This window comes from Cherax quadricarinatus, chromosome 50 (assembly GCF_038502225.1).
Source record: "Cherax quadricarinatus isolate ZL_2023a chromosome 50, ASM3850222v1, whole genome shotgun sequence".
Taxonomy (NCBI): domain Eukaryota; kingdom Metazoa; phylum Arthropoda; class Malacostraca; order Decapoda; family Parastacidae; genus Cherax; species Cherax quadricarinatus.
In genome coordinates, this window is record NC_091341.1 from 26,669,344 (window position 1) to 26,681,593 (window position 12,250).

Consider the following 12,250-nt stretch of genomic DNA (forward strand, 5'->3'; position numbering starts at 1 on the left):
TGAAGCCGTGACGTGAAGCCTGATTTTAGCTAGTGTAAGACATGATCTGAGATCAGTGACACAGGCTTGACATGACAGTAAGCGGGACTGCGACCCACGTCCAACGACAACGCATAATACTAGGCTGGTGGAGGTATCTTGTTTTTAACGAGAATTGAGTGAGACTTTCTGATACTAATTTTTGCTATATGATGACAGACTCAGTAGAGCTTTTGGCTTTCCGATCCATTTCAATGAGAAATCACATCATAACATATATCTAAGTTTATCCGCATCATTTAAAAGTAAAGAAAAATCTGTGTGTCCTAAGATAAAGCATTAAGTGGAACTCGTGACAAGACTTGGTAGGGAAAGTGACAATGACTTCTTTGGTGAAAAAATGGGACTTTAACGTGACACAAATTTTGGAAGTTTTGCAGTAGTTTGCGACGCTGCTGGTCTCAGCCATCCTGAGGCGTGATATAGGAAATGCTTCATAAAAAGAACCCGATAAGAGGCGTGACTTGTATGCTATGACCTGACACGCTGTATTTTTACCTGCTATTATGACTTGAACAATCTGAGTACTTTCACTTAACATGATGAAGTGAGAAAAAGAAAGGGTTCAAAAAAATGTAATTCTGAAGAAACGAAGATGAAAGTCTTTGAGTTATTAACCCAAGAAAGCCAGGCTCTTCAGCTTATTTCTGTTGGTATTTTTTATATTCTCCTCCAGCATGCGACCCGCAACAGTTTATTAACTCCTAGGTGTAACTTTATTACTAGGTGAACATAGGCAGCAGACGATGAAGGAGGAGGAGGAGGAGGAGGACGTTGAGGAGAAGGAGGAAGCAAAGACACGTACCTTGAAACAGACGAAGAAGGAGAAGGGCATGGTGGCGATGACGAGCACCCATGAGAGCCCCGTCAGGATCCACCCAATGACGCCGATCCCCCCGTCATTCTCGTCGGCTGTGAAAGATACAAATGGTCGTTAGTCCAGTAGTGATCCTGGTGGTGGTTAGCGATGGTGTTGGGGTGTTAGGTATGGAAACAGGTTATGGCAGTAAAAGCTTTTCCAGAGGAGTTATGCGAAAGGAAAAGGTGGATGGGAGTCAAAGGTATCCACATTACTCTGATGTTTCAAGGAATAAATATAGTTTGTGTTCTAAACACTTGAACACTTTCGTTAATATTTGCTAATATTATCCTAAAGATCCCAATATACCAGATCGAGTCTCAGACAAGGTGTAGAAAGAGTTGCTCTTATCACTGGTATAGTACCAAAATGACGGAACACAAAATGAACCGGATCACTCAACTGATCCAGTACAGTGTAGGAAACACTGCTACTTATGAACGTAGAGTAGGTAAGACAAGCTATGAATGGAAGACAAATCTAATTGTCGTATGCCAAAAAACTGTGAAAAAAGACACTGTAGTACAAACTTTTATTGAGACAACATATCGCTCTGTGATATAGTCATACAGTAGATACAAAACACACACACATACTTCTCGCATTCTTATTATTTCACTCACCTCACGTCACCTATACAGGAATCTCATCTGCTTCTATTTCTCCTCTAAAGAGTCTATAAATTCTTGCATATTTTACATTATATATCACTTGAGAAAGATCTACAGAGAGCAAAGTGTTGTCCCAATTAATGCTCGTTCTACAACGTATATTATATACACTACGGGAATAAATATTGAGATTAAACTTCATTCACTGGTTCAAGGGACGAAATACACACACACACACACACACACACACACACACACACACACACACACACACACTGTTATCCCTCGACTTCCCCTCCCACCGCAGCCACCAGCGCACAGACGGAAGTCACCTTCACCAGGTCGCAAAGTAGAGCAACGTTGTTATTTCATGCTACGATGTTATATTCCTGGAAGGTGAGTGTTGATGATTCCGGACAGGGCGGCGAGGAGTTACTGACCCAATAGTAGTCTAGTTCTCACTTATTTATGTTCACTTGTTGTTATTAAGTTGAGTAAACTGTTGTGTTGATTGTGCAATTGTGTTGATTGCTCATATGTGCTGGTTGTGTTGTGATGATTGTTCAATTGATTGTTTCATCTGACAGATGATCTGATTGCTTAGTTTTCTGATTTCCAGTTTTTCTGAGTGCTTAGTTTTAATATTTACGCAGTTGTAATACTCAAGCGGAAACTAGAATGATAATGGAAAGAAAGGCCCACGAATTCACATACAGAACATTATACTGAAAAAGTTTCGCCACTGGTGAAACGCATCAAATGCAGTCCTTTTTATCTCAGGATTGTAAGAAACACCAGTATCGATGCGCCTCCTTCAATAAATTCTCCTAAAGGTGCATACATGACTATTTCTCTATTCTGTCGATATTGCTGTACCTTCAACCCTCCCAGGAATGCAGGTACTGGAGAGAGCAGGAGTGGAGTCCATCATGAATCAGTTTTTGAACCATTGCTTTTTCTAGTATACGTAACCGACCTGACAGATGAAAGTGGATCCACGTTGGAGTATGGGGTGCCAAATTGGAAGCAACATACTCCTAATTAACACAAGAAACTAGAGAATGGCATACGTGTAACAGATCAACACAAGGTGAGAAATGAACCATGGAGATATGATAATAACATACAAAATACTCAACGAATTAGATCAAACGGGTAGGATAGGCTATTTATGATATAAGTAACGGTATCCAGAGAACATAGATAACTGAAGGGCCAAATATAAACAAGGAAAAATAGGAAGAACTTTCTGTCTCATTGCAGAGAGCGAAAAACGATTGTCTAGATCATTTAGTAGTTTTTAACTTTTTCTAGATGGAAGACGCCTTTTTTCCTTTAAAAATTCTCAGACCCCCACATACTGAGAGTTGTAAATTTAGGCTCCAGTTAATATAGAAAATTAAGCGCGGTAACTGGAGGAGCTATACTTTATACTAAGCATCGCTATAACTCAGAAGTGTTAGTAGCCAATACTCAACAATTTCAGGTGAGAAAATTTATAATTATTAACATCAAATTCTTTGTAGAAGCGCTTAACCTGTAACGGTCATACATAAGGAGGGTAGCCCCAATTACTTGGATCAAGAGCCCTCAATTTAACGAAGGCACCCCCCCCAATCCCTGCTTAAAGTGTTTTAAGGGATATGACTTAAAAAGCAAACCTTGTAACAATATTTCGACCCCTGCAAATACAACTAGGTAAGTTTCCCTCCCCCACAAACATAAGTACAATAGTAATATACCAGAAAGTAAAGAGGAAAGAAACGATAAAAAGTAGGGGAAGATCTTGGGTGGTGCAGAAGTTGCAGAATAAATCAGGTAAGGAGTTGCTCTCTGGACGCACCATCAAGAACTTGTAACTAACCAAAGCCAGAAAGTTTCCGCTGATTCAAATTGACTAACCCCGTAGAGGCGTTGTTATCCACCTCCACCTGCCTCCTAGTTATTAGCCTACGTAAAGACGTTGTTATCCACCACCACCTGCCTCCTAGTGATGAGGCCCCTTAGAGACGTTGTTATCCACCACCACCTGCCTCCTAGTGATGAGGCCCCTTAGAGACGTTGTTATCCACCACCACCTGCCTCCTAGTGATGAGGCCCCTTAGAGACGTTGTTATCCACCACCACCTGCCTCCTAGTGATGAGGCCCCTTAGAGACGTTGTTATCCACCACCACCTGCCTCCTAGTGATGAGGCCCCTTAGAGACGTTGTTATCCACCACCACCTGCCTCCTAGTGATGAGGCCCCTTAGAGACGTTGTTATCCACCACCACCTGCCTCCTAGTGATCAGGCCCCTTAGAGACGTTATCCACCACCACCTGCCTCCTAGTGATGAGGCCCCTTAGAGACGTTGTTATCCACCACCACCTGCCTCCTAGTGATGAGGCCCCTTAGAGACGTTGTTATCCACCACCACCTGCCTCCTAGTGATCAGGCCCCTTAGAGACGTTGTTATCCACCACCACCTGCCTCCTAGTGATGAGGCCCCTTAGAGACGTTGTTATCCACCACCACCTGCCTCCTAGTGATCAGGCCCCTTAGAGACGTTGTTATCCACCACCACCTGCCTCCTAGTGATGAGGCCCCTTAGAGACGTTGTTATCCACCACCACCTGCCTCCTAGTGATCAGGCCCCTTAGAGACGTTGTTATCCACCACCACCTGCCTCCTAGTGATGAGGCCCCTTAGAGACGTTGTTATCCACCACCACCTGCCTCCTAGTGATCAGGCCCCTTAGAGACGTTGTTATCCACCACCACCTGCCTCCTAGTGATGAGGCCCCTTAGAGACGTTGTTATCCACCACCACCTGCCTCCTAGTGATCAGGCCCCTTAGAGACGTTGTTATCCACCACCACCTGCCTCCTAGTGATGAGGCCCCTTAGAGACGTTGTTATCCACCACCACCACCTGCCTCCTAGTGATGAGGCCCCTTAGAGACGTTGTTATCCACCACCACCTGCCTCCTAGTGATGAGGCCCCTTAGAGACGTTGTTATCCACCACCACCTGCCTCCTAGTGATCAGGCCCCTTAGAGACGTTGTTATCCACCACCACCTGCCTCCTAGTGATGAGGCCCCTTAGAGACGTTGTTATCCACCACCACCTGCCTCCTAGTGATCAGGCCCCTTAGAGACGTTGTTATGCACCATCACCTGCCTCCTAGTGATTAGACCACGTAGAGGTGTTGTTATCCACCTTCACCTGTCTCCTAGTGATTAGATCACTAGGAGTCAGGTGATTAGACCTCGTAGTGATTAGAATTCGTAGAGGCGTTATCCACCTTCACTGCCTCCTAGTGATTATACCCCGGAGAGGTGTTATCCACCTCCACCTGCCTAACAGTGATCAAACCCCGTAGAGGCGTTATCCACCTTCACCTGCCTCCTAGTGATTAGACCCCGTAGTGGTGGTGCTATCCACCTCCACCTGCCTCATACTGAGCACATTCCTCTGCTGGGGTTATCTACCTCCACCTAGTTCGTCACCAGGTCCCACCACCCAGGCGGCTGTATCCAAGGCCACCTGGTTGGTCTCTTCCATATCCTAGTGAAAGCATCATGTTTTCCTAGTTCATGCTTATCGAGCCTCCTTTAGGGGGTCGAAGGTGCAAACAGAAGACCACTATACATGTTTGCCTGCATCCGAGACCTTTCTCAGCAGTATAGCGAGTTTTGTTTTTTTAGTAAAAATTTCCATACAACCTGAATTTTAAAAAGGTAGAACACAGATGACCAAAAGCTCCAGTAGCGGATCACCATATGAGTAATATCCCCACCCCCCGTCAAGAAGCACTTATTTAACCTAACCTAACCTCTCCTGACGCGGAATTTATTCATGTAATGACCCGTTCAGTGTTTTCTAAAATGTTTCATAAGATTTTTTGTGACGCTGATTCGTGGTCGAAAAGATAAACACTCGAGTCAAGACACTGTCCTGAGTAATATTATAAATGATAAGAAGAAAAATTCATTATATGTGGGAAACCTATAGCGCTCTTCACTTTGGGTTATTGTGGAGGCAGAAATACCGTGAAAATAGGCATAATCTGTCCCAGTCATTCACTCCTAGGAATAATATAATTTGTTGACAACATCGTTCCTATACACTCTCAAATCTTTTTCTTAGAGAAAATAATAAAAAAAGAGAAATGTTAACACAGATATGGGAACGAGAGGACAGGAGTTGATAAAGAGAAAGGAAAGGAGAATAACAATAAGGAAGAAAAGACAGGAGAGAGAATAGGAAAAAAGAAAGGACACTGGAATAATAAAGAGAAAAGCCTGTAGTAGAATAAAATTCGAAGACGGGAGAAAAGATAGAAAAAGAACAATAAGAAAGGACAAAACAAGATTAAGAAACGAAGGCATAATAAGAATATGGCGAGGCGAGGTTGAGAGAAGGTCAAGGGATGTGAGACAGAACGGTGACACTCACCATTCTCAATGTTGATAATCTTGTGGTCTCCAGGACTGAGATCGTTCATGGGACCCATGGATGAAGGCGCCATTGTCCCAGGCAGCTGCAAATTCCAATAAATTCTGACAAGCTCCTCCTGGTCCCAATATTGTTTACCTCACACAAAGCTTACTCTCATATTTTTTCCCAAACTCCTCATACCTGACAAGATTCAACATTGTGTACGTTTTCTATATTGGACGTTTCGACATTGATTACGCAAGAAAAAGATGTAGTCTGTTTACTTGGGCGATTTTTAAAGATTTTAACACTTGCTATTATCCATATTTTAAAGAATCAATATAACCAATTAGTTATGGAAGAAAGGATGATAAAAGCGGCATATTTAGGTAAAACATCGATCAAAAAAAAAAAAAGGGTTTGTGAAACTAGTTATGCAAGTAATTAAATATTATAACAATCATGTTAGAGGCTGATATTTATAGAAAAAAAAAACATTTTTGAAAGCTGCATTATTCTTTGTAAATAGTTGGTTAATTGATTTGAAAGACTAACGAATACACGAAGGGTCGTTACTGCTTCATGTAATCTGTACTGTGGTCGCGAACTGTGAAATTTGGTTACCAAGGAACTGTGCTGAACCTCGTCAGTGTCAGTCTTAATTAGTCTATATCTTGAAGATTAAAAATGCACAATACCGTGACTGGAACAATACACAAATAACACGCACAAAGAAGAAACTCATGACAATGTTTCGGTCCTACTTGAACCACTGTGTGACTACTTGAAGGTCTAAGTCGGATCGAAACGTCATAAGTTTCTTCAATGTGCAGGTTATTTATGTATTGCAGGAGGTTCAAAACACTTGATCTCGTCTAGAAAAGTCACTCGAACATATTGCGTAGAGGCAAACTAGGTCTGCCACTAGATACTGTACCAAAGACAGTCTAGACCTATGTACAGTTATAAGAGAAGGCAATCTAGATCTGTCTGCAATATGTGGAGGTAGTATAGGCCTACCTGCAGCTACGGCACCAGGGAGCAGCCTAGCTCTACCTGCATCTACAACACCAGGAGGTACTCAGGCGTTAACATAACATATATTCAGTTTTAGCACCTGCAGGAAGTCTAGGCGTACCTTCAGCTACAGCAGGAAGATACAGGCAAGGTCACAGGTTATATCACCTGGAGCAGCAAGGAGAATGCTTAAACATAAAATATTTGAAGGAAAAGCATCCTTCGAGGATGCAGCCTACTTCAAGGAAGTAGCCTACTTCAAGGAAGTAGCCTACTTCAAGGAAGTAGCCTACTTCAAGGAAGTAGCCTACTTCGCTGAGGTAGCTTACTTTGGGGTTGTGGAAGGAAAGGGGGTTTTCCTAGAGGTGGTGCATTAAGAAAGTACTCCTAACCAATATGTGTGTCCCACTGCATGTGTCCTCCTCCACGGACATTGCTACGTCACCCTGACAGAAAACCAGGTGAGTCGCTGGGATGACCTGGCTGGCTGGAGGGACGGAGTTCGCGGAGTGGCGGCGAGTCTTCGATTAGAAGCGTCCAGCGGCAGCGGCAGCGGTGAGACAGGTGGCAGACAGGGGGAGCAACACTCTGGTACTAACCTCTCAACAACACACCTGGTACTCACTCTCCTTGCCGAGGGCTACACCCCTTCCCTCTCGCCCCTCTGTGAGTTATTTGTCGACAACACGTCATCGTTAACGATTTTGTTATGCTATTCAAGGTAACACGTGATTATTCTCACCCACCTTAGTGCTGGAATAGTTCACCTACGTCTTGCTTCACAACGCCTGCGTCTTATAGATGGGGTTCACTTCACCGACTTGAGCCTAATAAATGCTTCTCAATTCATCATCTATTTCATATACCGTCTTCACGTCAACATTGCGCATTATAGATACGTCTTGCTTCGTTATCTCTTATTTAAATGTGCGTCATTTACATTGATCGCCTGAGTGTTCTGCTTAACTTTGCCCTAAAACTTGCATCTTGATTGACTTCTGCGTTCTAAATGCTGCGAATCACTGTTATCCGGGCTTTTTCATGGACCCATATATATCTCTGGTACTCCTAGGTCTCCAGTTTTCTCTGGTACTTCTGTTTCTCATCTTTTTTTTTCTCTGGTATTTCTGCCTCAAATATTCTCTCTGCTACCTCTGCGTCTCGTCTCTTCTCTAGTACCTCTCCTTCACATCTATCCTCTATACATATTTAAATTAGTTGAGTATTTCCCGTATCTCCAAAATGTTCTGCATATAATGTATCTTCTTATCTAACCTGTAAATACGTCAAATAACATCAGATAAATCAGTTGAGTTGCTGTTATTATTAAATGGAATCACTTAATTCGTAAGGGTCATACCTAAGCAGGAAAGGGTAGCTCCCATTCCTTGAATCACAAGCTCTTCGTAAGTCTTAAGACACGGTCTTCAATAAATTTAGTCTAAGTGAAGAGTTAACTAAGACATAGACACACAAGCGCAGCGTCACCTCTGAGAGTTCCGTCATGGTGTTGTGTTGGAACAAGTTACCATAGTGACAAACTGCTCTTGTAAATATGTAATGTTTGTAATTCACAGTCTGTCTTGATGGGCCGTCTTCACTTATTCATTCCTTCATCCTATAGTTCACCCACCGTCCTCCTATCTCCCTCTTCACCCTCCTACTCCTCATGTCTCCAACTCCCACAACCTCCATTCATTCTCTCCATCTACCACACACCTTGAAAAGTGCTCACTTCTCTCATCAATCATCCTCCTTTTAACACTGTCTCCTAATGTATATGCATTTTTTCCCCCATTTCCTTACGTCACGTCGATCTTATCACTTTTGCCTTTCCCTCGATCCTGACATTCTTGTGTATATATATACATAAATATACATGTGTGTATATATGTATACATTTGCTATGTGTTATTTTTCTCTGTACTAATGACAATATTCTTATAAATTCAATTTTCCTGTGTTTGGGATTATCCATCCTAAGAATTTGCACTTCCCAATAGTAACTCCAGCCTCCTGGAACAAAAATCTTTGAAGCTTCCCTGACTACTGATTCCATTGTGGGATCCTTGACGATATTCCTTTACACTTTACTAAAATCTCCCAACACAGGCTGACAGATTTCAGATGTACTTAATCAATTCTGTGATGGAATATGACAGGGAAGTAACAAGTTTTTGTTCTCATAATGCACTATCACATTAAATGGAATACCAGCACATTGCTGGTACAGCAGTTGGCTGCTGCCATGTGGCATATTCGATGATCTCATTATTGCTTCTAGTGCAGTGGTAGAACTGCTGGATTGTGTTTTATCTTACCGCGTTCGAGTCTTCCGGCGACTCGGAACAAACTTGCAGCTCTTCCAGATTCATATAGACCTTTCACTCTTGCCAGTCTCTTCCAGTGCCTCATTCTTCGCCTTCTCATCTCATTTTCTTCCGTTGCCACCTCATCCCTTAGTTTCTTCCTTCTTCTCTCCATATGATTCCTCCTCTTCGCGCCCACTATCTCTTCTTCTACTGCCTCCTCTTTTCCTGCTGCCTTCTCTCTTACTGCCTCCTCTTCTGTTACACTCCTTCCTTCCTCCTCTCCTTCTTCCACTAATTATTTATTTCCCGCCCTTTCCCTTTTATCCTCCCATTTTCTCCCCATCCTACTCTCCAATGCCTCTTACATCCTTCTTTCTCACTTCTTCCTCTTCCATCCTTCTTTCCCACTGCCTCTTTATCTTCCTTTCTTCTTTCCCACTGCCTCCTTCCTCTCTCATTCTCTCCTCCCCAAATGCTATCTCTGCCTTTGCGATGATATCCGCTCTAGGTTATGAGGTATGCCGCCCTGACTCACGAGGACATAACCTTTCCCCACTATCATCCACACACTTCTTCCTTAACTTTCCAGTGATCGATAAGAAGGTTTGCATTAACGCTCCTATCAACGTGTTGATAAAAATGCTCATATATCCACATATCAAATCATTGTTGAAAATAATACATAGTGGATTTTATACAGTGGTATTAATATCCTTAACCCACACTAGGAGAAGGATATTAATACAGTTCACCTCTCTCGTTTCTTTGCTTGACCAAGCCTAGTTTGTACTCACGGCAGACCCTAGGGACGCCACAGTGTAAAGCTTCCTTAACATAATTATTGAAGATAACCGCTGAGTTGCTGATCTAGAAGAGAACCTCTGACCTTGAAGATGACCTTTCACCCCAAAAATGACTTCTGACTTAGATGGAATCTGACCAACAAATCGTGATCTCAGGAAACTGTGTTGCAGGCAGTGCCATAGAGAATACTTTTCACAACATATTACTGAAAGGTGCGTTCCTCTTGGGTTGGTTGTCTTTTAAAGCGTATTCTTATCGTGTCCATATCGTGAAGTTCAATTTCCTATTGAATCTCTATATGAAGGAATATTCTCCTTCACTTTGTATATCGAATGTTTCTCTAACCCTAACCTAGTGCACACTATTTCTCAATATATTTCCTAGAGTCTTTTTGAACCTAAAATCCATTTTCGTAAAGAATCTTCACTGAATTATTATTATTATTATTATTATTATTATTATTATTATTATTATTATTATTATTATTATTATTATCATTATTCTTCCTAAGAAAATGATAAAACTAAATGGGTCATATTTCACCAAATTATGATTATAATCATTGGGAAGCCCTAAACCCATAGGATTATACAGTGATGTAGGGGGGAATAGAAGACATTCAGACTCAATTCAAGGAACCGGAACACAGATCCAATTCCCTAGATCAAGAGCCCCTCACCAGCGTCAAGGAACCTCCCTTGAGGGGATTTCGCCAAAGAAAATTTAGAAAATACAAAACGACAGAATTACCTATAAAATATCATGCGTGTGTTGACAATGGTCTCATTGAGGCTTCATCGCGGTCTAATAATTGCAGCTTCAGTGTAATGTGACAGGAGACACAGCAGCTAATATTTTATAGAGTTTTTTTTTGTTTTTGCTAGTAAACTGATTTACCTAAAGTCTTTCACTGAGTACTGAGTCATTACTGCAGGATGAGCGGTATACTGATTGCTTGTAATGTTCCTGGTAGCGCAGTACTGTTCCAGAGAGTACAGTACTGTTCCTGGTAGCGCAGTACTGTTCCAGAGAGTACAGTACTATTCCTGGTAGCGCAGTACTGTTCCAGAGAGTACAGTACTATTCCTGGTAGCGCAGTACTGTTCCTGGTAGCGCAGTACTGTTCCAGAGAGTACAGTACTATTCCTGGTAGCGCAGTACTGTTCCAGAGAGTACAGTACTATTCCTGGTAGCGCAGTACTGTTCCAGAGAGTACAGTACTGTTCCTGATAGCACAGTACTGTTCCTGGTAGCACAGTACTGTTCCAGAGAGTACAGTACTATTCCTGGTAGCGCAGTACTGTTCCAGAGAGTACAGTACTATTCCTGGTAGCGCAGTACTGTTCCAGAGAGTACAGTACTATTCCTGGTAGCGCAGTACTGTTCCTGGTAGCGCAGTACTGTTCCAGAGAGCACAGTACTGTTCCTGATAGCACAGTACTGTTCCTGGTAGCGCAGTACTGTTCCAGAGAGTACAATACTATTTCTGGTAGGGCAGTACTGTTCCAGAGAGTACAGTACTATTCCTGGTAGCGCAGTACTGTTCCTGGTAGCGCAGTACTGTTCCAGAGAGTACAGTACTATTCCTGGTAGCGCAGTACTGTTCCAGAGAGTACAGTACTGTTCCTGATAGCACAGTACTGTTCCTGGTAGCACAGTACTGTTCCAGAGAGTACAGTACTATTCCTGGTAGCGCAGTACTGTTCCAGAGAGTACAGTACTATTCCTGGTAGCGCAGTACTGTTCCAGAGAGTACAGTACTATTCCTGGTAGCGCAGTACTGTTCCTGGTAGCGCAGTACTGTTCCAGAGAGCACAGTACTGTTCCTGATAGCACAGTACTGTTCCTGGTAGCGCAGTACTGTTCCAGAGAGTACAATACTATTTCTGGTAGGGCAGTACTGTTCCAGAGAGTATAGTACTATTCCTGGTAGCGCAGTACTGTTCCTGGTAGCGCAGTACTGTTCCAGAGAGTACAGTACTATTCCTGGTAGCGCAGTACTGTTCCAGAGAGTACAGTACTGTTCCTGATAGCACAGTACTGTTCCTGGTAGCACAGTACTGTTCCAGAGAGTACAGTACTATTCCTGGTAGCGCAGTACTGTTCCAGAGAGTACAGTACTATTCCTGGTAGCGCAGTACTGTTCCAGAGAGTACAGTACTATTCCTGGTAGCGCAGTACTGTTCCT

At 42.7% G+C, this 12,250-nt stretch overlaps 1 protein-coding gene across 1 annotated transcript in view; it reads right to left on the reverse strand.

Moving 5' to 3' along the window:
- The window catches only part of LOC128695485 (band 7 protein AGAP004871), a 137,078-nt gene that overhangs the window by 27,555 nt on the left and 97,273 nt on the right, over positions 1–12,250 (reverse strand). The window contains exon 2 of the mRNA XM_053786159.2: positions 845–951. Coding sequence (XP_053642134.1) covers positions 845–951 — 107 coding nt within the window. The remainder of the gene's footprint in view (positions 1–844; positions 952–12,250) is intronic.